This window comes from Balaenoptera physalus, assembly GCF_965194825.1.
Source record: "Balaenoptera physalus genome assembly, chromosome: 7".
NCBI classification, from domain to species: Eukaryota; Metazoa; Chordata; class Mammalia; order Artiodactyla; family Balaenopteridae; genus Balaenoptera; species Balaenoptera physalus.
The window spans coordinates 87,682,618-87,708,550 of NC_138886.1; the positions used below are offsets into that span (position 1 = coordinate 87,682,618).

Genomic DNA, 25,933 nt, shown 5'->3' on the forward strand with positions numbered 1-25,933 from the left:
GAGGGTTCCTTTTTCTCCACACCCTCTCCAGCATTTATTATTTATAGACTTTTTGATGATGGCCATTCTGACTAGAGTGAGGTGATACCTCGTTGTAGTTTTGATTTGCATTTCTCTAATAATTAGTGATGTTGAGCATTCTTTTTATGTGCCTTTTGGCCATCTTTATGTCTTCTTCGGAGAAATGTCTATTTAGATCTTCTCCCCATTTTTTGGTTGAGTTGTTTGTTTTATTGATGTTGAGCTGTATGAGCTATTTGTATATTTTGGAAATTAATCCCTTGTCAGTCACATCGTTTGCAAATATTTTCTCCCATTATGTAGGTTGTCTTTTGTTTTGTTTATGGTTTCCTTTGCTGTGGAAAAGGTTTTCAATTTAATTAGTTCCCAGTTGTTTATTTTTATTTCCATTACTCTAGGAGACGGATCCAAAAAAGATATTGCTGCGTTTTATGTCAAAGAGTGTTCTGCCTATGTTTTTCTGTAGGAGTTTTTTTTACATTTAGGCAGAGACAGATTCAATGCAATCCCTATCAAATTACCAATGGCATTTTTCACAGAAGTAGAGCAAAAAAATTTTAAATTTGTATGGAAACACAAAAGACCTCAGATAGCCAAAGTAATCTTGAGAAAGAAAAAACAGAACTGGAGGAATCAGGCTCCCTGACTTCAGACTGTTCTATAAAGCTTCAATAATCAAAGGCATATGATACTGGCACAAAAACAGACATAGATCAGTGGAACAGGATAGAAAATCCAGAAATAAACCCATGCACCTGTGGTCAATTAATCTATGACAAAGGAGGCAAGAATATACAGTGGAGAAAAAGCAGTCTCTTTAATTAGTGGCTCTGGGAAAACTGGACAGCTACATGTAAAGAATGAAATTAGAAGATTCTCTAACACCATATACAAAAAATAAAGTCAAAATGGATTAAAGACCTAAATAAAAATATCACTCCGTTGTATAGTGTCTCCACTGTTTTTGCTGCAAGATCAGCTATTTGTCTAATTGTTGCTTACTTAATAGATAGATAATCTGTTGTTTTTCCCTCTGACCACTTTTAATATATTTCTGTCTCAAATTTTGAGCAGTTTTTTCTCTGCAGGAACTACTTGTGGATTTTTTTTTTTTTTGGCTTCATGTTCTTAGTCGATATGGAATATATGGCTTTTTAAAAAATTATTTATTTAATCTATTTTTGGCTGTGTTGGGTCTTCTTTGCTGTGCACGGGCTTTCTCTAGCTGCGGTGAGCAAGGGCTATTCTTCATTGCAGTATGCGGACTTCTCATTGCAGTGGCTTCTCTTGTTGTGGAGCACAGGCTCTAGAGCGCAGGCTCAGTAGTTGTGGTGCATGGGCTCAGTAGCTCCGCGGCATGTGGGATCTTCCCAGACCAGGGGTTGAACCCTTGTTCCCTGCATTGGCAGACGGATTCTTAACCACTGTGTATGGCTTGATTTTTGAAATCAGTTTTTGAAAGCTTTCAGCCCTTATCTCTTCAAATACTTCTACACCATTCTTTTTCTTCTATCATTTGAGATTCACATTGTAGGTATCCACACCATGTTGAAAACACTATTTTTTGATAGTTTTTCTAATTCTCTCATATTTTTTCTTTAGGTTTTAATATTTGTATAACTTATTTTTCTAAAGTAATGATCAGTTATTTTCCCCCATATATATGTATACCTCATATATTTTCCCCTTAATATTTAAAACAACTCTTCCAGTATTATATTTGGTGTTTTCATATAATTTTAGTTATTCAAAGAGATGAACTTAGTTGCCCAAGTTCACATATCTGCCAAGCAACTTAGGTTGAAATTTGAACCAAGGTCTAGTTTAAATATCTCTTGCTCTTCATTATATGAAGTTACATTTCCTTTTTTCCTATGTCTTTTTGTCTATCTCACTTGATATTTGGAGAATAGCTATTATTCAGAATGGTGTGTATAATGATGAATTGCCTTAGTTTATCTTAAAATAACATTCTATCATTCCACCTATATGTATTGGATACAGAAAAATGCACAAATTTATGAGCCAAGTATTACCCCCTTAATGAGTTTATTTTCTACAAGGAAAAAGGAATGTACACAGTTTATTGTGATAGAGAATATGATATCTCAACTGATAAGATCAAGAAAGAATTCACTGAGTAAGTAGAACTTATCATGGAAGAGATGGCAATGTGAGAATTTTTATTTTAATTTTTTTTACTGCATTCAAGGGTAACTTTTATATTATAGATTTGTTTGTTAATACAAATAAAGAAAACAAATACTAGTGGTTCATATTGTGTTTCCTCCCAGCAAATCTGTTTGTACTTACTCAAATTGTCACTTACTGAGTATTCAGGTAAACAGTAAAATTTTGTCCATCACGATACACAGTGATTGAAAAAATTGGACTTTTTCTCCCTAGGTTATTTCATTTTTGGCTGCAGTTTTGGGTAAAAAGGGAACTCGTGAAGATATTGAAAATAACATGCCAGAGTTTTTACTAAGAAGTATGAAAAAGGAACCCCTTTCTTCTGCAGCAAAAAAGGTAAGATATCTAGAAATGTACAGTTCATGAAGCTGGTATTGCAAAAGTGTCTGGAAACTTTTAAACATTATACATTATAGTATAAATTTAAAACATAAGGATTTAAAGATGTTATTTAAACATTTCTTTCATAGACCTAATTTCTGAAGGATTATCAGTTTTGTCCTCAAGTTAGATATGATTGACTCTGAAAATAGTAAAATGTAATTTCAGTTTGAATTTTGGGGGTGGGGTGGGGCTTTCAATCTTTTGCCTGGCAAGATTTACATGACTTAATTTGATTAATTTGTTAAATTTCCATGAATGTGTATGTAAAGTTAATTGAAGTCCATTGTATTGTTTTTTATTTATGTGAGAATGAAATGCAGACAGTAGTAGATATTGCTAACAAAGGTGCATCAATGATGAAGTTGCTTAGCAGAATAATTACCTCCTGAATATATGAAACAAATCCTTCCTATACAAGGAATATCAAAGTTAGAATCAGAAAGGCTAAGTAAGGTCTAGGCTTGTCACTGTCTCTGCCCATGTGACTGTTAATGCTATTCATATCCATTCTTCAGCTTTCTTCTTTGTAAATGTGTGTTTATAAATATCTTATACATAATTCTTATAAAAAATAAGAGATGTCTAAAAAAAAGAAATGCAAAAAAGAAAGGTGTACTATAGGTATGTGTCTGACTTTTATATTGTCCTCAGCATCCAGGAAACTGGATAGAAATAAAGTTTAACTGATTTCGTGAAATCCTTATCATGTTATGGTGATGAACCACTTCCTACACATTGTTAAACAGTGTCTTTTACATATTTCTTATATATAAGATTGCTGAGAAGTCCAAGTTTACTCTTGTCAATGATTACGGGCATTTCAGTGTAATTTTGAGAGGTATTGGCTTAAGGTATTAAAAAATCTTATTACTTTAAATTTCCTATTATTTTCAATAGCATAGGTCCATTCTTAGTGTCAATTTAAATTTGATCCTAAAGAAGCATTATAATTCTTAATGTGTTTTAAGTTTTCAAGAGTTCAAGTACTGTTTTTAGCTTTGCTTTCAGATTGATTTGAATGTGTTGAACCATCCTTGCATCCCTGGAGTAAATCTCACTTGATGATGGTGTATGATCCTTTTAATGTATTGTTGAATTCAGTTTGCTAGTATTTCCCTGAGTATTTATGTTTGTCAGGGATATTAGCCTGTAATTTTCCTTTCTTGTGGTGTTCTTGTCTGGTTTTGGTATCAGGGTAATGCTGGCCTTGTAAATGAGTTTGGAAGTATCCCCTCCTCTTCTATGTTTTTTGGAAGAATGTGGGAAGAATTGGTGTTAATTTGGTAGAATTTACCAGTGAAGGTGTCTGGTCCTAGATTTTTGTTTGTTTGGAGGTTTTTGGTTAATGATTGAATCTCCTTACTAGTAATTGTTCCATTCAGATTTTCTATTCCTTCATAATTCAGTCTTGGTAGGTTGTCTGTTTATAGGAATTTATCCATTTCTTCTAGTTTATCTAATTTGGTGGTGTATAATAGTGCAGAGTAATTTCATATGATCCTTTGTATTTCTGTGTTATTATTTGTAATGTCTCCTGTTTCATTTCTAATTATATTTATTTGAGCCTTCTCTCTTTTTCTTAGTCTAGTTAAGGGTGTCAGTTTTGTTTATCTTTTCAAAAAACAGCCCTTAGTTTTATTAATTTTTTCTATTATCTCGCTAATCTCTATTTCATTTATCTTCTCTGATCTTTGTTGTTTCTTTCCTTCTACTAACTTTGGGCTTAATTTGTTCTTTTTCTAGATTCTTAAGGTATAAAGTTGGGTTGTATATATGGCTTTTAAAAAATTTTTTTAATATAGGCATTTATCACTATATACTTTCCTCTTAGAACTGCTTTTGCTGTGTCCCATAAGTTTTAGTATGTTGTGTTTCAGTTTTCATTTGTCTTAAGGTATTTTTTTATTTCGTTTTTGATTTCTTCTTTGACCCATTGATTGTTGAGGAGCATATTATTTAATCTTGACATATTTGTGGTTTTTTAGTTTTCCCCTTTGATTGATATCGTATCATTGTGTGATAAGATACTTGATATGATTTCAGTCTTCTTAAGTTTATTAAGACTTGTCTTGTCTCCTAACATTTTATCTGTCCTGGAGAGTTCCATATGTGCTTGAGAAGAATATGTATTCTGCTGCTGTTGAATGTTCTGTATATGTCACTAGGTCCATCTGATCCAATGTGTAGTTTAAGTTCACTGTTTCTTTGTTGATTTTCTGTCTGAGTGACCCATTGTTGAAAGTGGAGTATTGAAGTCCCCTATTATTTTATTGTTGTTATTTTTTTCCTCTTCACATCTGTTAATATTTCCTTTATATACTTAGGTGTTCTGATATTGGGTGTATAAATATTTACAGTTGTTACATCCTCTTGATGAATTGACCCTTTTATCATGATCTAATGACCTTGTTTGTCTCTAAGAATAGCTATCCCCACTTTCTTTTGGTTTCCATTTGCATGGAATATCATTTTCCATCTACTCACCTTCAGTTTATATGTGTCTTTAAAGCTGAAGTGAATCTCATTGGTAATATGTGTTTGGGTCTCTTTTTTTAAAAATCCATTCAACCTCTTTATGTCTTTTGATTGGAGAATTTAATCTATTTACATTTACTGTTCCATTCGTTTCCATGACCCAGTCCTTCCAACTGCCTGTTCTTCATTGCGTTTTTTGTTGTTGTTTTATTTTGTTGGTTGTTGTCATATTTAAGTTTCTTCTAGGAAAACTCACTTTGTGGGTTTTTTTTTTTTTTTTTGGAAGTTTTCTCTTACATAGGTAAAGGATGGATTCCTCAGGTCTTCAAGTATGTCAGTTCTCATCTGCTCTTGTAGTGTTCTGATCATCCGGTAGTGCCCTTCCAGGCATTTTACTGCTATTATGGATTTATTTTTATATTTGTTCTTCTGTTTTATTGGCATCAATAAATACATGTGTTTAGTTAATCATTTGAACTGGAATTCTATAAAGAAAGTTTTTGATGAGATTACCAGTAATGTCCTACAGTATTCCCCAGAAGCAAATCCAAACAAAACATAATTTTGTGTGATGAAATTTACAAAAGATAAATTTGTTTTGATCCATTTAAAAACTCTGTGAATTTTTAAAAGATAGTCTATTAAATAGCTAGAAGAGAAATAAATTTCTTTATTATGCTAATGCAAAAATTGCAATGGAATCTTGAAAAATTAATGTTCGAACTACTTGAAAAAAATCCTTTTAATGAATTTAAATGTTATCAGTTAAGGAGTGATGGGTTTGAGGTATGTATGTGTGATACACGATGCATCTTATATATATTTTTAACCTTTTCAAGTGTGAATAAATCATCTAAGAATGTGTGAAATAGATGTTTTGTGCCAAGAATAAATTCTTAAAGGAAAAGATACAAACTATGCATTTCAAATATTCTTGGAATGATTCTTTAGATTTAGGCTGTTAAGATTGGAATTCAGTCTTTATGAAAATGAATCAAAGTAAATTCTTTTAAAAATACTACTATCTTGTATGATAAAACTTTAAAGATTCTGTGTAAAATTCATAATCAGTATTAATGCAGAGAGGGAGGATTTTTCTAGCAGTCATAGTACCAGCATCAGATGCAATTTCAATGGTGATTAAACAAAAAATTTTCCAGTATTTTATTTACTGTACACTATTTCTTTAGTTTATTATCTTGCAAATGATGCTACTTGTTTGATTTTTTGCTGCTAAGTTTATATATTTTGGATATTAACCCCTTGTTATATACATGGTCTGCAAATATTTTCTCCATTTAGTAGATTTCATTTTGTTGATGGTTTCCTTTGTTGTACAGAAGCTTTTTAGCTTGATGTAGTCCTACTTTTTGGCTTTTGCTTTTGTTGCCTTTGCCTTTGGTGTCAAATCAAAATACTCATTGTCAAGATGTAAAGGAGTTTACCGCCTATGTTTTCTTCTAGGAGTTTTATGGTTTCAGGTCTTAATTTCAAGTCTTTAATCCATTTTGAGTTCATTTTTGTGTATGGTATAAGATAGTGACCCAGTTTCATTCTTTTGCATGTGGTTATCCAGTTTTTCCAGCACCATTTATTGATATCTTGACAATATTTATTCTTCCATGAGCATGGATTATCTTACCGTTTATTTGTGACATTTAAAATTTTTTTCATCAGTGTCTCATAGTTTTCAGTGTACACGTTTTTTTATTTCTTTGTTTACATTTACTCCTAGTTATTTTATCCTTTTTGATACAATTGTAAATGGGATTGTTTGCTTAACTTCTGTTTCTAATAGTTTGTTGTTAGTATGTAAAAATGAAACAGATTTTTGTATTGACTTTGTATCCTGTAACTTTACTCAATTTCTTTATTAATTCTAACAGTTTTCTGGTGGAATGTTTAGGGTTTTCTGTGTATTTCTATGTCTTTGGCAAACAGTGACAGTTTTACTTCCTTTCAAATTTGGATTTTTTTTTCCCCTCTGGTTAGGATTTTCAGTACTGTGGGAATAAAAGTAGTGAAAGTGGGCATCTTTGTCTTGTTCATTGTCTTACAGGAAAAGTTTTCAACTCTCACCATTGAGTATGATGTTAGCTGTGTGCTGGTCATATATGGCCTTTATTATGTTGAGGTATGTTGTCTCTGTACCCAGTTTGTTGAGTTTTTATCATAAATGGATGTTGAATTTCCTCAAATGCTTTTTCTGCTCTATCGAGATGATCGTATGATTTTTATTCTTCATTTTGTTAGTGTGGTGTATCATGCAGTTGATTTGCATAGGTTGAATCATCCTTGCGTCTGTGGAATAAATCTCACTTGATCATAATTTGTGATCATTTTTGATATATTGTTGGATTCATTTTGCTAATATTTCATTGAGGATTTTGGTATTTATGTACATCAGGGATATAGCCTATAATTTTCCTTTTTTGTGGTATCCTTGTCTGGTTTTGGTATTGGGCCTCTTAAAATAAGTTTGGAAGCATCCCCTGCTCTTCTATTTTTTCAAAAAGTTTGAGAAGGATTGGTATTAATTCTTCTTTGAACGTTTGATAGATTACCAGTGAAGCTGTCTGGTCCTGAACTTTTGTTTATTTGGAGGTTTTTGGTTACTTATTCAATTTCCTTACTAGAAACTGTTCTGTTCAGATTTTCTATTTCTTCATGATCAGTCTTGGTACATTGTATGTTTCTAATATATTTCCCTTCTAGTTTTCCAATTTGTTGACATAAAATTGTTCGTAGTAGTCTCTTATGATCCTTTTTATATCTGTGGTATCAACTGTAAGTTCTCCTCTTTTATTTCTGATTTTATTTGAGCCCTCTATCTTTTTTTCTGTTACTTCTAGCTAAAGGTTTGCCAATGTTGTGTGTGTTGTCAGAGAATCAGCTCTTAGTTTCATTAACCTTGTCTGTCATCTTTTTAGTCTCTATTTTGTTTATTTCCACTCTTATCTTTATTATTTTCCTCCTTCAACTAACTTTAGGCTTCATTTTCTAGTTTGTGTTTTTCTAGTTCCTTGAGGTGTAAGTTTGGTTGTGTATTTGAGAATTTTTTTGTTTCTTGAGGTACTTATGTATCACTATGAACTTTCCTCATAGAATTGCTTTTGCTGCAGCAATAAATTTTGGTACATTATATTTCCGTTTTCATTTGTCCTAAGGTATTTTTTGATTCCTCCTTTGATTTCTTCTTTGACTCATTGGTTGTTCAGTAGCATGTTGTTAATATCCACAAATTTGTGAATTTTCCAGTTTTTGTCTTGTAATTGATTTCTAGTTTTATACCACTGTCGTCAGGAAAGATGCTTGATATGATTTCAACCTTCATAAATATATTGACTTTTTTTGTGGCTTAACGTATGGTCTGTCCTGGAGAATGTCGCATGTGAATTTAAGAATATATTCTGCTGCTTTTGGAATCATCTGTATATAAGTTATAAGTCAATCTGGTCTAAGTCATTTAAGGTGCCACATATATTTTTAAATTTGACTTTCTTAATTCTTTGATATTCTTGTTAGTTAATTTACTGTTCATTTATTTGCTTTACTTATGTTTTCTACAAATAGTTATAATTTTACTTGTCATTTCCATGCTCATGTTTTATTTACTTTTGTTTAATTAGAAGAGATGGTATTTATTGTTTTGCTATCCATTGATCTAAGTGATATTGGTCTATAATTTTCTACTTTGTTAGACTGTTTATCAAGTTTTGGTATTACTATTATGCTGCTTTTCTAAAAAGGATTTGCAGAGGCTCCTAGAGTGGATTCTCAACTTAAATTTCCATATATTAAATAGCCATAATATACCAAAGAAAAAGTTATCAATTATGCACAATTAGGATGTAAATTAATTAGATTCAGCATTTTTGAAAGAATTAAGATTGTAGAGTTAATTACAGGGAATATGCTTTAGAGCTTTGAGTTAAATAGAAAAAATTCCAATTTTATGGTCTGTAAGTTCTCTCAATATAGGTACATTTTATTTTTCAGCTTGATATCGCACTTCCTCCAATGTGAAATTTTTACTTTGGTTCTGGTGGTCTGTCATTGTCCTCTGAATAGACAGTGCTAGTCCTACCTTGCCACTGACACATGCTTTTATTCATTATTTCATTTATCAACTGAACACCTCGGTTTTCTAAGCACAGCACAAAGTACCATGGTTACAGTGGCAAATAAGAAAGTTATGCATCTCAAGGTCATAGGCTTTCTGATTTAAGGTGCTAACATGATATGTCATTGTTGGTTAAGAGCTTTGGAATTACACAGACATGGGTTCAAATACTTACTTTGCCACTTAATAACATTATGACCTTGGCATATTATTTAACATCTCTATACTTTAGTTTTCTCATCTCTAAAAAGGAAATAATAAATATTTTTACTTTATAGCGTTTTTATGTGAAGTCCTTGGGTTAATGTCTGTTAAATGGCATAACTCAGTTCTCGTACTTCTTTTAGTATTAAAATGAGTTATTGATCCATTTGATTTACCTTTCACAACTTTGAAGACCAATAATGTCTATAAGGAATGTCTTAATTTTTAAACAACTTCTGGAATCTTAGGGCCAATTCTAGGAATCTTCAGGTTCATTGGCACCTTTTTTTTCTTTTTTAGGTTTGGGATCTTTATTTATTTATTTATTTTAGCACCTTTATTGGAGTATAATTGCTTTACAATGGTGTGTTAGTTTCTGCTGTACAACGAAGTGTAGATTCATTTGCACCTTTGATGAATGACCCCTCGAGTGGAAAACTGCTCAAAGTGCTCAGTTGGAGTTTGGATAACATTTTCATCTTATAATATTAAAAAGTAAAAAGGTTGGGGGGTCGGGCAGAGACAATAACTGGGCTTATTACTTGGAGCCCAAATTTTTTATTTGAAGGTAGTAGGAGAAAAATGGAATTCATAGGATAAATTCTGAGCCAGAAGATGAAACTATTTGAGATGAATCATGTATGACAAAAAAGTACTTATATATGCTTGATGCTGGGGTAGAAAAAAGGAACTCTCACATTTAGTAGGTTAATCTTCCCTTCTTTTTCTTTTTCCTGTTTCTAAAACAAAGTCACAGTTTTGACATCTTACAGCTGACAAATGGCCCAGCTGAAATGTTTCATAGAAGAGAGTGTAGGATTTAGAGTAGTATTGTATTATTTTTTTGTTTGTTATTTTATTTTTTTGTTTGAATGTATGTTTAATTGGTTCATCTTTATCAAGTAGGACAAGTATAAAACTTCAGAAAAAAAACTTACTTAAAACCCTATTAAAGATAATAGCTTAGGAATAGTGGTAACAGGAAGAGATAAAAACATTAAAAATTAAAATGGCTGATGACAACAGGATTTGGGATTAGTACAGGAAAGGTCGGTGAAACCCCAAAACATTTATTTCAAGATTAAACAGAAATATTGTTAATCTTAATGGGTTAGGGCAGAAGTCCCACTTACATGAGTTAAGAGAGAACAGGAGGAGAGTAAGTATGGACAGCAAGTGTTGATAACTCCTGAGGATCATTTCTATAAAGAAAGTAAAGTAATGGGGGATAGCTAGAGAGAGATGTAGGTTTAAGGAAGAATTTTTTTGTTTGTTTGGTTTGTCTTTTAACGCTGAGAAATATATATTAGAATTTGTTTGCTTGAGGTTGTATGTGGTCCATTGAAAAGCAAAATGTAATCATGTTGGGCAAACTGGGGACAGTTTCTTCATCATTGACTTCAGGTTGACAGGAAGTGATTGGAGGCACTATATAAGTTCAGGGTTTGTCTTTAGAAGAGAACATGGACAGTTCACCCATGATAATAGGTGGGAGGGCAGAATATATAGAAGTAAATATAGATAGGTTATTGATCTAGTGATAAGAGAAGAGGAGGTTTTCTTCTAATTGCTTCAATTTTCCAGTGAGTTTTCCAGGTTATCAACTGATAGTATCTGAGAGAGGGGGACAGGAAATGGACTAGGAAAGTGAAAAGGAAAGAGAGCTCTGGAAGACCATACATTTCAAGAAAAAAACCTGGCCTGCTTTGCATATTTCTATTACCCACATGGCCCTTGAAGTTATTATTGGGATCCTGATTATACTCTTTTTTTGTTTTGGAGAATTATTTTTTTCTTATCTCTCAACTCCTTTTGGGGGGAAAATAAAAAATAGCTGCTCCTTTGGACAAGGTTGGGTATCTATTTTTTTTCTAATAAGGTGCTAAGTAAACAACAAAGTATTTTTTGATGGTCTTCTAAGTCCAGATATATTCAATTTCTCAGTTGTATTTATACTTATTAACTACAGTGTCAAAAATCAAGGAATAGGACTATTGATATTCTGGATTTAACTTTGGGGTTCTTTTTCATTTAAAAAATTATATCATTAAATTTTTTTTCTTCTTCTTACAGATGTTCTTAATAGTTGCTCCTCTTTCTGTCCTCTACAACTGGAGGGATGAACTGGACACCTGGGGATATTTCAGAGTCACTATTTTACATGGTAACAAAAAAGACAATGAACTGACTCGTGTGAAACAGAGGAAATGTGAAATTGCTCTAACAACATATGAAACACTGCGCTTATGTCTGGATGAACTTAACAGGTAATCGGAATAATGGGAATGATTGCATTAGTATTCTGTTTACGTCAGTTGTATTTATCCCTTTATATTGTGATTTTTTTAAAGCTCTAAATATTCTTTAGCATGATTTAACTTGATTTCAGGATTATTGAAATAGACAGTTTATAATAATTAACTTATTTTCTAAGAAGAAAAACCTGAGTCAGATTTTCTACAGTTCCTTATTTTATTTCCTCTATTACCTCTCCAAACAATGCATGTTAATGCATAGGACTTGTCCTAAATCTCATGTACAACCTTTTATGTGTATGATACCTCTGGACTAAAACAGTGATTTTCATGAATTATTTTAATTATGGGAGTCTGTTGTGAATATAGAGTGGCAAAAAATACATATACAGGGGCTTCCCTGGTGGCGCCGTGGTTGAGAGTCTGCCTGCCAATGCAGGGGACATGGGTTCGAGCCCTGGTCCGGGAAGATCCCACATGCCGTGGAGCGGCTGGGCCCGTGAGCCACAATTACTAAGCACTTTTTATGTCATGGAAATTAATCATTTTTCTGTTAAATGTGTTGTGAATGTTTTCCCATGTATTTTAACATTGTTTATGCTGTGTTCTTTCATATCGGATTTATTTTATAAAGTAACGTCCCTCTTGAAAAAAAAAAAAACAAAAAAACTGCACGTCTGGAGCCAGTGCTCCGCAACAAGAGAGGCCGCGATAGTGAGAGGCCCGCACACCACGATGAAGAGTGGCCCCCGCTCACCGCAACTGGAGAAAGCCCTCGCACAGAAACGAAGATCCAACACAGCCAAAAATAATTAATTAATTAATTAATTAATTAATTAAAAAAATACATATACATATTGAGAACCACTATTCCAGGACTATAAGTACCCAAAAGAAATGAACTGTATCTTAAGATTTTAGTGGGGAATCTAGAGACAAGCAATTATAAAGTCATGTGAATGCTATAATATGAAACAGGTGATGTTATAGGAGCACATGAGGAGCCTGACTGCTGCAGAGTGAGGAGAGTAGTCAGGGAGCTTCTCAGAGAAGATGACCTATGAGCTGAGTGAGAATTGAAGGATGGGTAAGAATAGGAAAGAGTAGGAAAATAATCCAGGAAGAGGGAACAAACAACATTTGCAGAGAGGACTTCCCTGGTGGCACAGTGGTTAAGAATCTGCCTGCCAATGCAGGGGACATGGGTTCCATCCCCGGTCTGGGAAGATCCCACATACCGCGGAGCAGCTAAACCCATGCACCACAACTACTGAGCCTGTGCTCTAGAGCCCGCAAGCCACAACTACTGAGCCTGCATGCCACAACTACTGAAGTCAGTGTGCCTAGAGCCCATGCTCCACAACAAAGAAGCCACCACGCTGAGAAGCCTGAGCACCGCAACCAAGAGTAGCCCCTGCTTGCTGCAACTAGAGAAAGCCCGCGTGCAGCAGCAAAGACCCAACACAGCCAAAAATAAATAAATAAATTTATCCCTTAAAAAAAAAATTGTAGAGGCCTTCAGTCAACAAAGGTCACAGCACTTTTTAATAAAGGAAAGCAGTTCTGATGTTTTCTGCATGTAATGACTGTAGCCTAGAGTGTAAGAAGGAAGTGGCCAGGAGACAACACCAGTGTGGTAAGCAAGGAACAGATCATAAAGAATACTGAAAGTCTCTTAGAGGATTTTGGTCTTTATTCTTAGAGCAGCAGAGTGTCCCTGAAGTGTTTTCAGGAGATTACTATTATGATAAAAATGATTAGATTTACATTTTATAAGTAACCAAGTTGCTCTGTGCAGAGTAGAGCCGAATTGAATGGAGAAAAACCAATTAGGAGGCTTGTTATGAGCTAAATTGTGTCCCCTCCAAATTCATGTGTTCAAGTCCCAACTCCAAGAACCTCAGAATGTAACTTAAGGTAATTAAGTTAAAATGAAGCCATTATAGTGTATGGACTTAATCTGGGAGTCCAATCTGACTGGTTGTCCTTAGAAGAAGAGAAGGCGATACCAGGAACTCATGTACACAGAGGAAAGGACACATGAAGACACAGCAAGAGGGCAGCAATCTGTAAGGAGAGAGACCTCAGAAGAAACCAAACTTGCCAACACTTTGATCTTGGAATTCGAGCCTCCAGAACTGTTGTGTCTGGCATCTTTTGCTCATCATCACGTTTTTGAGATTCAGCTATGTTATTGAATGTATCAGTGATCATTCTTTTTTAATGCTGAATTGTATTACATTTTATGAATATATCACATTTTGTTACCCATTCATTTGAGGATAGATATTTGGGTTTTCCAGTTTTTTTTACTGTAAGTAAAAATTTAAGTAATATTTATGTATAAGCCTTCTTTTGACATATATTTTGATTTCTCTTCTGTAAATTCCTAGGGGTGGGATTTCTGGGTTATATGGTAAGTATAGGTTTAACTTTAGAAGAAACTGATAAACCATTTTCCAGAGAGGTTGTACTATTCTACTCCAACTAGCAACCTATTAAAGTTCATTTGTTTCATATTCTCACCAATATTTGGTATTGTCAGTCTTTTTGTTTTTAGCGTGTATAGTGGTAACCCATTGCAGTGTAATTTGCATTTTTCTGATCTGTGTACACTTGAAAAAAGTGTTTTTTCTACCGTGGTTGGATGTGATGTTCTATAAATATCAGTAAAGTCAGTTTGGTTAGGTGGTGTTCAAGTATTCTCTATCTTTACTGATTTTCTTTCTAATTGGCTTACAATTTCTGAGAGAGGAATGTTGAAATTTTCAATTATAGTTATGGATTTGTTTATTTCTCCTTTCAGTTCTGTCAATTTTCAATTCATATATTTTGAAGCTCTGTAATTAGGTACACACACATTGATGATTAGTATTTTTTCCTTATAAATTGATCCTTTTATCTTTAAAAATGTTCCTTTTCATATCTAATAATCTTGAAGTTTCATCTGGTATTAATATAGACAATACAGATTTCTTATGCTTACTGTATGTTTATCATTTTCCAACTTTTTGTTTTTATCTGTTCTTTATATTTAGGGTGAGTGTCTTGTGGTTAGCATATAGTTGGGTCTTGCATTTTTATCCTTTTTGATAATCCCTGCCTTTTATTTGGAGTGTTTAGTCCATTTATATTTAATGTAATTACTTTGTAAAGTTGGATTTAGAGCTACCATTTTTGTAAGCTCTAGGATTTTATTTTACTACACTTACAAGCTCATAAGTTTGCCTGTTACTATTTCCTGGATGCTGTCAGAAGACAGGAACAATCTGAGACATGAAGTTAAGTAACTTACCCAAGCCTACAGCAACTAAGTCAGTGGTGGACATGAGATTTAAACCTTGACTTTGGGCTTTTATGCAATGTATTATATAATAGATATTCTATAGTTAGATAAATGTAATAAGAAATTCATTTATCATAGCACCAGTCATATTTTAACTTTTGTTTAACTGCTCCTTTAGACTGTGAGGTCTTTGATATAGAATAATTTCTGTATTTCAGTGCTTATTACACTTCTAGCATATAATAGTATAAAGTGGTTATTTTCTGTGATTGTTATAAATATTAAATAGGAATTCTAACAGAGTTATATAAATATAAATCAGGTTTCTGTGCAAAATTAGAAAAATCAAATGTTACAGTTTTTGCTGTATTTAGTTTTCCTTTATTTGTTTGAATGGTTTTATTTTTAACAATATTCGAAATAATTTATATTCAATCTGAGTAAATATTAAGTAATTTTTGTGAGAATGCTGTATATGATAGACCAGTATTAAACATTTATCATAGATAATCCATAGAGTAGATAAACACTCTATGAGTGAGCTATATCTCTGTTATTACTATTATGTTTTACTTCATTTTTATTTTTATCAAAGTTATATATGCATATTATTTAAAGAGCCAAATATGAACACTGTTCACTCCTGTCTGCCACCCCCATTAGCTGTTGTTCAGAGACAGTCACCTTCAACTCTTTAACTTATCTTCCTAGTTTTTACTTCCATATCTCAAAGAACATGTTCATGCTGCAACTTAAAAATTGTCCTTTAAGTTTTTTTTTTTTTTAAAGTTACTTTTGATTCTATTTGGTTTTTTTTTTTTTTAATTTTATTTATTTATTTATTTATGGCTTTGTTGGGTCTTCGTTTCTGTGCGAGGGCTTTCTCTAGTTGCGGCAAGTGGGGGCCACTCTTCGTCGCGGTGCGCGGGCCTCTCACTATCGCGGCCTCTCTTGTTGCGGAGCACAGGCTCCAGACGCGCAGGCTCAGTAATTGTGGCTCACGGGCCTAGTTGCTCCGTGGCATGTGGGATCCTCCCAGACCAGGGCTCGAACCCATGTCCCCTGCATTGGCAGGCAGATTCTCAACCACTGCACCACCAGGGAAGCCCGTCCTTTAAGTTTTTAACATCACTTGTTGATTTCCTCTTAAGGAAAAATGAGGATTTTGCTGTATTTTGCCCTTCTTTTGCTTACTTTACAGTGTCCTGGCTGACTATTTTGTGGGATAACGAATAGTATATAGGAGCTCCAACAACTTCTTAAACAGACTGTTGAACATTTACCTAACTCCAATTTCCAGAAGCATCTGGTGCTACCATTTAAGAAAGAGCTCAATAATATGAATCAGATTGTTTCTTGGCTTTCTTTACTACCGGCATGGGATAATCCTTCCTCTGTTTTTATAAGTTGTGTTTTTCATCTTCTTCCCTGCTTTTAAAATTTTGTGATTGTTTTCTCCTCTTTTCCTTTGTTCTTGATCTCTTATCCTTTTTCAACTTTATATTAAGAAAATGATCAAACCTTTAGAAAAACTGAAGTAATAGTACATGAACATCTATATACTCAACACCTATATTCACCAGTTGTGTGTGTGTGTGTGTATATATGTTGGCAAGATATAAGTTAATGTGTGTGTGTTGACTATTAAGTCTGTTTAGTCTCTTCTAATCTAGAACATTCCCTCAACTTTATTTTTTTATTATAAGACATTTTGAGGGTACCAGGCCAGTTGTGTTTTAGGATGTCTCACATTAGATTTGTCTGATTGCTTTCTCAAGGAGTTGTGTATTCCTCTAACATATGTAGTTTTGTAAGCTGATTTTGGTCTAAAGACTTAATTAGCTTCAGGTCAGACATTTTTGACAAGAATACTTCATAAATGATGCTGTGGACTTCATATTACATTATTTCAGGAGATATTAATGTCAAGTTGTTCTACTATTAATGTTGCAAAGTTTGTCCCATAGGCTAAGGACGTGATCATCAGGTCTCTCCATTGTAAAGACATGTTTCTCCCTTTACAATTAGAAGTACTTTGTGGGTTACGCTTTGCTACCATTTGAATATCCTGGTTCCTCAATCCTTTTACTTAGTGGTATTAGCATACAGAAGTTATTCTTGCCTGAATCAGTTATTTTATTGGGTTTTGCAAAATAATATTTTCCTAAGTTTATCATTTCTTCTACACTTATTAACAGCATTCTCCTATAATTAGAAATTAACTATAATTTCAACTGGCAAAGCAAGGTGAATGATGCTTGATTCTTTAGCTTTAATTTCCAATTTTCAGACTAACAAATTGGTACAATGGTCATTCGCAATGATAGCAAAGTTTCTCTCCCACTCCCCAACCCCCGTTTTTTGAGTATCACTATGGACTCATAGATTATTGAGGTACAATTGACATGCCATAGAATGTACCCATTTTAAGCATAGAATGGTTTTTAGTAAATTTATAAAGTTGTGCATTTATCACCACAATCCAGTTTAAGAACATTTCCATCACCTCAAAAAGTTTTTTGTTTTCAGTCAATCTCTGGTCCCATCTCGTTCCAGGCAGCCACTAATCTGCTTTCTGTCTCTATAGATTTGCCTTTTCTGGAAATTTCATATAAATTTCATACAATATGTAGTCTTTTGTATCTGACTTCTTTCACTTAATATGTTTCTTGGGGTTCATCATGTATGATGTTTCAGTGGTTTATTCCTTTTTATTGCTGAACAGTACTATTTTGTGTGTGTATGTATATACATATATATATATATATATATATATATATATGTATATACATACCTCATTTTGTTTGTACAGTGAATGGACGTTTGGATTGTTTCCACTTTTGGGCTGTTACCTATAATGCTGCTCTGAACATTTATGTACAAGCCTTTGTGTGAATGTAAATTTTCATTTCTCTTGCATAGATACTTAGGAATGGAATTGCTGGGTGGTATGAGGAAATTGAACTTTTTAAGAAACAGCCAAACTGTTTTAGAAAAATAGCTGTACTTTCCCAAAAGCAGTGTATGAGGTTTGCAGTTTCCCTTACCAGTACTTAATATTGTCAGTCTTTTTTTTTTTTTTTTTAAACTTTTATTTTTTTTAAATTTTTATTTATTTATTTATTTTTAATTTATGGCTATGCTGGGTCTTCGTTTCTGTGCGAGGGCTTTCACTAGTTGTGGCAAGTGGGGGCCACTCTTCATCGCTGTGCGCGGGCCTCTCACTATCGCGGCCTCTCTTGTTGCGGAGCACAGGCTCCAGACACGCAGGCTCAGTAATTGTGGCTCACGGGCCCAGCCGCTCCGCGGCATGTGGGATCCTCCCAGACCAGGGATCGAACCCGTGTTCCCTGCATTAGCAGGCAGATTCTCAACCACTGCGCCACCAGGGAAGCCCTGTCAGTCTTTTTTTGATTGACAGTCAAATAGGTTTTCGGTGGTATCTCTTTGGTTTTTCTTGCATTTTTCTAATGATGACATTTTTATGTGCTTATTTTCCCTTTGTATATCTTCTTTGGTGAAATGTCTATTAAAATCTTCTACCCATCTTTTTAATTGGATTGTTTTAACTTCAACTGTGTTGTAATAGTTCTTTATATAATTCTGTATACAAGTTCTTTATCAGGTTATGATTTGCCAATATTTTCTCCCAGTCTGTAGCATGTCTTTTCATTTTCTTTTTTTTTTTTTTTTTAATGTCTGAAACATTTATATTAACATATTTCCATACATATTTCCATACAAATACAAATATAAGATTTTTAGAAATTTCATGTAATGTCTGAAACATTTATATTAACATATTTCCATACAAATAACCCAATTAAAGTTTAGTATTAGTTGTTTTGTTTTTTTTTTATACTGCAGGTTCTTATTAGGCATCGATTTTATACACATCAGTGTATACATATCAATCCCAATCGCCCAATTCAGCACACCACCATCCCCACCTCACCGCAGTTTTCCCCCTTTGGTGTCCATATGTCCATTCTCTACCTCTGTGTCTCAACTTCTGCCCTGCAAACTGGCTCATCTGTACCATTTTTCTAGGTTTCACATACATGCATTAATATACGATATTTGTTTTTCTCTTTCTGATTTACTTCACTCTGTATGACAGTCTCTAGATCCATCCACATCTCAACAAATGACTCAATTTCGTTCCTTTTTATGGCTGTGTAATATTCCATTGTATATATGTACCACAACTTCTTTATCCATTCGTCTGTTGATGGGCATTTAGGTTGCTTCCATGACCTGGCTATTGTAAATAGTGCTGCAATGAACATTCGGGTGCATGTGTCTTTTTGAATTACGGTTTTTCTCTGGGTATATGCCCAGTAGTGGGATTGCTGGGTCATATGGTAATTCTATTTTTAGGTTTTTAAGGAACCTCCATATTGTTCTCCATAGTGGCTGTATCAATTTACATTCCCACCAACAGTGCAAGAGGGTTCCCTTTTCTCCACACCCTCTCCAGCATTTGTTGTTTGTAGATTTTCTGATGATGCCCATTCTAACAGGAGTGAGGTGATACCTCATTGTAGTTTTGATTTGCATTTCTCTAATAATTAGTGATGTTGAGCATCTTTTCATGTGCTTCGTGGCCATCTGTATGTCTTCTTTGGAGAAATGTCTATTTAGGTCTTCTGCCCATTTTTGGATTGGGGTGTTTGTTTCTTTGATATTGAGCTGAATGAGCTGTTTATATATTTTGGAGATTAATCCTTTGTCCGTTGATTCGTTGGCAAATATTTTCTCCCATTCTGAGGGTTGTCTTTTCGTCTTGTTTATGGTTTCCTTTGCTGTGCAAAAGCTTTGAAGTTTCATTAGGTCCCACTTGTTTATTTTTGTTTTTATTTCCATTACTCTAGGAGGTGGATCAAAAAAGATCTTGCTGTGATTTATGTCAAAGAGTGTTCTTCCTATGTTTTCCTCTAAGTGTTTTATAGTGTCCAGTCTTATATTTAGGTCTCTAATCCATTTTGAGTTTATTTTTGTGTATGGTGTTAGGGAGTATTCTAATTTCATTCTTTTACATGTAGCTGTCCAGTTTTCCCAGCACCACTTATTGAAGAGACTGTCTTTTCTCCATTGTATATCTTTGCCTCCTTTGTCATAGATTAGTTGACCATAGGTGCGTGGGTTAATCTACGGGCTTTCTATCTTGTTCCATTGATCTGTGTTTCTGCCAGTACCATATTGTCTTGATTACTGTAGCTTTGTAGTATAGTCTGAAGTCAGGGAGTCTGATTCCTCCAGCTCCATTTTTTTGCCTCAAGACTGCTTTGGCTATTCGAGGTCTTTTGTGTCTCCATACAAATTTTAAGATGATTTGTTCTAGCTCCGTAAAAAATGCCATTGGTAATTTGATAGGGATTGCATTGAATCTGTAGATTGCTTTGGGTAGTATACTCATTTTCACAATGTTGATTCTTCCAATCCAAGAACATGGTATATCTCTCCATCTGTTGGTATCATCTTTAATTTCTTTCATCAGTGTCTTATAGTTTTCTGCATACAGGTCTTTTGTCTCCCTAGGTAGGTTTATTCCTAGGTATTTTATTCTTTTCGTTGCAATGGTAAATGGGAGTGTTTCCATAATTTCTCTTTCAGATTTTTCATCATTAGTGTATAGGAATGCAAGAGATTTCTGTGCATTAATTTTGTATCCTGCAACTTTACCATATTCATTAATTAGCTCTAGCAGTTTTCTGGTGGCAGTTTTAGGATTCTCTATGTATAGTATCATGTCATCCGCAAACAGTGACAGTTTTACTTCCTCTTTTCCAATTTGTATTCCTTTTATTTCTTTTTCTTCTCTGATTGCCGTGGCTAGGATTTCCAGAACTATGTTGAATAATAGTGGTGAGAGTGGACATCCTTGTCTCGTTCCTGATCTTAGAGGAAATGCTTTCAGTTTTTCACCATTGAGAATGATGTTTGCTGTGGGTTTGTCATATATGGCCTTTATTATGTTGAGGTAGGTTCCCTCTATGCCCACTTTCTGGAGAGTTTTTATCATAAATGGGTGTTGAATTTTGTCAAAAGCTTTTTCTGTATCTATTGAGATGATCATATGGTTTTTCTCCTTCAATTTGTTAATATTATGTATCACGAAGATTGATTTGCGTATATTGAAGAATCCTTGCATCCCTGGGATAAATCCCACTTGATCGTGGTGTATGATCCTTTTAATGTGTTGTTGGATTCTGTTTGCTAGTATTTTGTTGAGGATTTTTGCATCTATATTCATCAGTGATATTGGTCTGTAATTTTCTTTTTTTGTAGTGTCTTTGTCTGGTTTTGGTATCAGGGTGATGGTGGCCTCATAGAATGAGTTTGGGAGTGTTCCTTCCTCTGTAATTTTTTGGAAGAGTTTGAGAAGGATGGGTGTTAGCTCTTCTCTAAATGTTTGATAGAATTCACCTGTGAAGCCATCTGGTCCTGGACTTTTGTTTGTTGGAAGATTTTTAATCACAGTTTCAATTTCATTACTTGTGATTGGTCTGTTCATATTTTCTGTTTCTTCCTGATTCAGTCTTGGAAGGTTATACCTTTCTAAGAATTTGTCCATTTCTTCCAGGTTGTCCATTTTATTGGCATAAAGTTGCTTGTAGTCTTCTCTTAGGATGCTTTGTATTTCTGCGGTGTCTGTTGTAACTTCTCCTTTTTCATTTCTGATTTTATTGATTTGAGTCCTCTCCCTCTTTTACTTGATGAGTCTGGCTAATGGCTTATCAATTTTTTTTATCTTCTCAAAGAACCAACTTTTAGTTTTATTGATCTTTGCTATTGTTTTCTTTGTTTCTATTTCATTTATTTCTGCTCTGACCTTTATGATTTCTTTCCTTCTGCTAACTTTGGGTTTTGTTTGTTCTTCTTTCTCTAGTTTCTTTAGGTGTAAGGTTAGATTGTTTACTTGAGATTTTTCTTGTTTCTTTAGGTAGGCTTCTATAGCTATAAACTTCCCTCTTAGAACCGCTTTTTCTGCATCCCATAGGTTTTGGGTCGTCGTGTTTTCATTGTCATTTGTCTCTAGGTATTTTTTTATTTCCTCTTTGATTTCTTCAGTGATCTCTTGGTTATTTAGTAATGTATTGTTTAGCCTCCATGTGTTCGTCTTTTTTACGTTTTTTTCCCTGTAATTCATTTCTAATCTCATAGCGTTGTGGTCAGAAAAGATGCTTGATATGATTTCAATTTTCTTAAATTTACTGAGGCTTGATTTGTGACCCAAGATGTGATCTATCCTGGAGAATGTTCCGTGCGCGCTTGAGAAGAACGTGTAATCTGCTGTGTTTGGATGGAATGTCTTATATATATCAATTAAATCTATCTGGTCTATTGTGTCATTTAAAGCTTCTGTTTCCTTATTTATTTTCATTTTGGATGATGTGTCCATTGGTGTAAGTGAAGTGTTAAAGTCCCCCACTATTATTGTGTTACTGTCGATTTCCTCTTTTATAGCTGTTAGCAGTTGCCTTATGTATTGAGGTGCTCCTATGTTGGGTGCATATATATTTATAATTGTTATATCTTCTTCTTGGATTGATCCCTGGATCATTATGTAGTGTCCTTCCTTGTCTCTTGTAACATTCTTTATTTTAAAGTCTATTTTATCTGATATGAGTATAGCTACTCCAGCTTTCTTTTGATTTCCATTTGCATGGAATATCTTTTTCCATCCCCTCACTTTCAGTCTGTATGTGTCCCTAGGTCTAAAGTGGGTCTCTTGTAGACAGCATATAGATGGGTCTTGTTTTTGTATTCATTCAGCCAGTCTATGTCTTTTGGTTGGGGCATTTAATCCATTCACGTTTAAGGTAATTATCGATATGTATGTTCCTATGACCATTTTCTTAATTATTTTGGGTTTGTTTTTGTAGGTCCTTTTCTTCTCTTGTGTTTCCCACTTAGAGAAGTTCCTTTAGCATTTGTTGTAGAGCTGGTTTGGTGGTGCTGAATTCTCTTAGCTTTTGCTTGTCTGTAAAGCTTTTGATTTCTCCATCAAATCTAAATGAGATCCTTGCTGGGTAGAGTAGTCTTGGTTGTAGGTTCTTCCCTTTCATCACTTTAAGTATATCATGCCACTCCCTTCTGGCTTGCAGAGTTTCTGCTGAGAAATCAGCTGTTAACCTTATGGGAGTTCCCTTGTATGTTATTTGTCGTTTTTCCCTTGCTGCTTTCAATAATTTTTCTTTGTCTTTAATTTTTGCCACTTTGATTACTATGTGTCTCGGCGTGTTTCTCCTTGGGTTTATTCTGTATGGGACTCTCTGCGCTTCCTGGACTTGGGTGGCTATTTCCTTTCCCATGTTAGGGAAGTTTTTGACTATAATCTCTTCAAATATTTTCTCTGGTCCTTTCTCTCTCTCTTCTCCTTCTGGGACCCCTATAATGCGAATGTTGTTGCGTTTAATGTTGTCCCAGAGGTCTCTTAGGCTGTCTTCATTTCTTTTCATTCTTTTTTCTTTAGTCTGTTCCGCAGCAGTGAATTCCACCATTCTGTCTTCCAGGTCACTTATCCATTCTTCTGCCTCAGTTATTCTGCTATTGATTCCTTCTAGTGTAGTTTTCATTTCAGTTATTGTATTGGTCATCTCTGTTTGTTTGTTCTTTAATTCTTCTAGGTCTTTGTTAATCATTTCTTGCATTTTCACAATCTTTGCCTCCATTCTTATTCCGAGGTCCTGGATCATCTTCACTATCATTATTCTGAATTCTTTTTCTGGAAGGTTGCCTATCTCCACTTCATTTAGTTGTTTTTCTGGGGTTTTTTCTTGTTCCTTCATCTGGTACATAGCCCTCTGCCTTTTCATCTTCTCTATCTTTCTGTAACTGTGGTTTTTGGTCCACAGGCTGCAGGATTGTAGTTTTTCTTGCTTCTGTTGTCTGCCCTCTGGTGGTTGAGGCTATCTAAGAGGCTTGATGGTAGGCTCTGGTGGTGGGTAGAGCTGACTGTTGCTGTGGAGGTCAGAGCTCAGTAAAACCTTAATCCACTTGACTGTTGATGGGTGGGGCTGGGTTCCCTCCCTGTTGCTGTGGCGGTCAGAGCTCAGTAAAACCTTAATCCACTTGACTGTTGATGCGTGGGGCTGGCTTCCCTCCCTGTTGGTTGTTTTGCCTGAGGCAACCCAACACTGGAGCCTACCCGTGCTCTTTGGTGGGGTTAATGGCAGACTCTGGGAGGGCTCACGCCAAGGAGAACTTCCCAGAACCTCTGCTCCCAGTGTCCTTATCCCCACGTTGAAACAGAGCCACCACTCGCCTCTGCAGGAGACCCCCCAACACCAGCAGGTAGGTCTGGTTCAGTCTCTCCCAGGGTCACTGCTCCTTTCCCTGGGTCCCGATGCACACATTACTTTGTGTGTGCCCTCCAAGAGTGGGGTCTCTGTTTCCCCCAGTCCTGTCAAATTCCTGCAATCAATTCCCACTAGGCTTCACAGTCTGATTCTCTAGGAATTCCTCCTCCCGTAGCCAGACCCCCAGGTTGGGAAGCCTGACATGGGGCTCAGAACCTTCACTCCAGTGGGTGGACTTCTGTGGTATAAGTGTTCGCCAGTCTGTGAGTCACCCACCCAGCAGTTATGGGATTTGATTTTACTCTGATTGCGCCCCTCCTACCGTCTCACTGTGGCTTCTCCTCTGTCCTTGGATGTGGGGTATCCTCCTTGGTGAAGTCCAGGGTCTTCCTGTCAATGATTGTCCAGCAGCCAGTTGTGATTCTGGTGCTCTCGCAAGAGGGAGTGAGAGCACGTCCTTCTACTCCGCCATCTTGGTTAATCCTCTGTCTTTTCATTTTCTTAATTGTGTGTTTGGAAGAGCAAAAGTTTTTAACTTTGACGAGGTCCAACTTATCAAAATTTTTTTATTGACCATGCTTTTGGTGTCATATCTAAGAAATTCTTCCCTAACTGAGTCACAAGATTTCTTCCTACATTTTGTAACTTTTATAGTTTTAGCTTTATATTTAAGTCTGTGATCTATTTTTAGTTAGTTTTTGTATATGGTGTGAGGTAAAGGTCTAAAGTAAATGTTTTCATACAACTCCTGGGTTTTTATTTATTCAATGTTTTATACTATCCTATAATCATGCTTAAATTTTGTAATTAGTCTGGCTCCTGTGTCCTTTGGACATGCCCCCATTTGTCTTTGAATACATCTGTGCTTTCTCACTCTCCAGTATTTCCCCTGCTGCACACCTGAAATCAAGTTTTTCACCATGGGAATCTGCTTCCTTTTAGTGGATTGACCACTATGGCTGTTCATTGCTACTGGGGTAACAATCAATTCCAAACCTTTTTAGCAGACAGAGCTATGTAGTACAACTTTTAAAAATCATGAGTTTATATTGATATTTTTTCATTCATAATTAATATAGTAAGTTTTGCTTCTTTTATTTTATATTTATTTCTCTGCTTTATTACTTTTAGAAGATTCCTTTTTTGTCATTTTAGTCATGTTTAAATGAGTTATTTCATTTCATTGTTACTAAACAGAATCTCTATTTCTTTTTATATTCCTACACATTTAATTTTCATGGGTTGTCCAAAGATGTGATCATTTAAATAAGGAGGTGAGAATTCTGTGGAATCAACAAAGAGTAAAGAGGAAAAAAACTTCAAAACTTTGGTAGAGAAAGCTGCACTCTAAAAAGTATATAGACTAAGAAAGGGAAGTTTTTTCAACCTTTCCTCCCTTTTTCCTCACTTTATAGTTTGGAATGGTCAGCTGTCATTGTAGATGAAGCTCATAGAATCAAGAATCCAAAGGCTAGAGTAACAGAAATTATGAAAGCTTTAAAATGTAATGTCCGAATTGGCCTCACTGGAACCATTCTTCAGAACAACATGAAAGAATTGTGGTGTGTTATGGACTGGTGAGTAAAAACACTTTTTCTTTTTTGGAAAATTATTTAATATTTCCTTAACTTAATGTTACCTTGTTTCCTAATTATTTGTTTCTGAAAAACAATTGTCTGTTTACAGA

The 25,933-nt window shown here is 34.7% G+C and overlaps 1 protein-coding gene and 1 long non-coding RNA gene across 9 annotated transcripts in view; one reads left to right on the forward strand and one right to left on the reverse strand.

Moving 5' to 3' along the window:
- The window catches only part of ERCC6L2 (ERCC excision repair 6 like 2), a gene marked incomplete at its 3' end in the record, with an annotated part of 201,751 nt that overhangs the window by 34,613 nt on the left and 141,205 nt on the right, over nt 1-25,933 (forward strand). For all 8 annotated transcript variants that reach the window (XM_082469555.1, XM_082469556.1, XM_082469557.1 and 5 more), the window contains 3 exons: nt 2,428-2,550; nt 11,474-11,667; nt 25,662-25,823. In XM_082469555.1, coding sequence (XP_082325681.1) covers nt 2,428-2,550; nt 11,474-11,667; nt 25,662-25,823 — 479 coding nt within the window. The remainder of the gene's footprint in view (nt 1-2,427; nt 2,551-11,473; nt 11,668-25,661; nt 25,824-25,933) is intronic.
- The window catches only part of LOC309664564, a 251,474-nt gene continuing 247,754 nt past the window's right edge, over nt 22,214-25,933 (reverse strand). Inside the window, exon 2 of the long non-coding RNA XR_014265932.1 lies at nt 22,214-24,731. This is a non-coding gene — a long non-coding RNA (uncharacterized lncRNA). The remainder of the gene's footprint in view (nt 24,732-25,933) is intronic.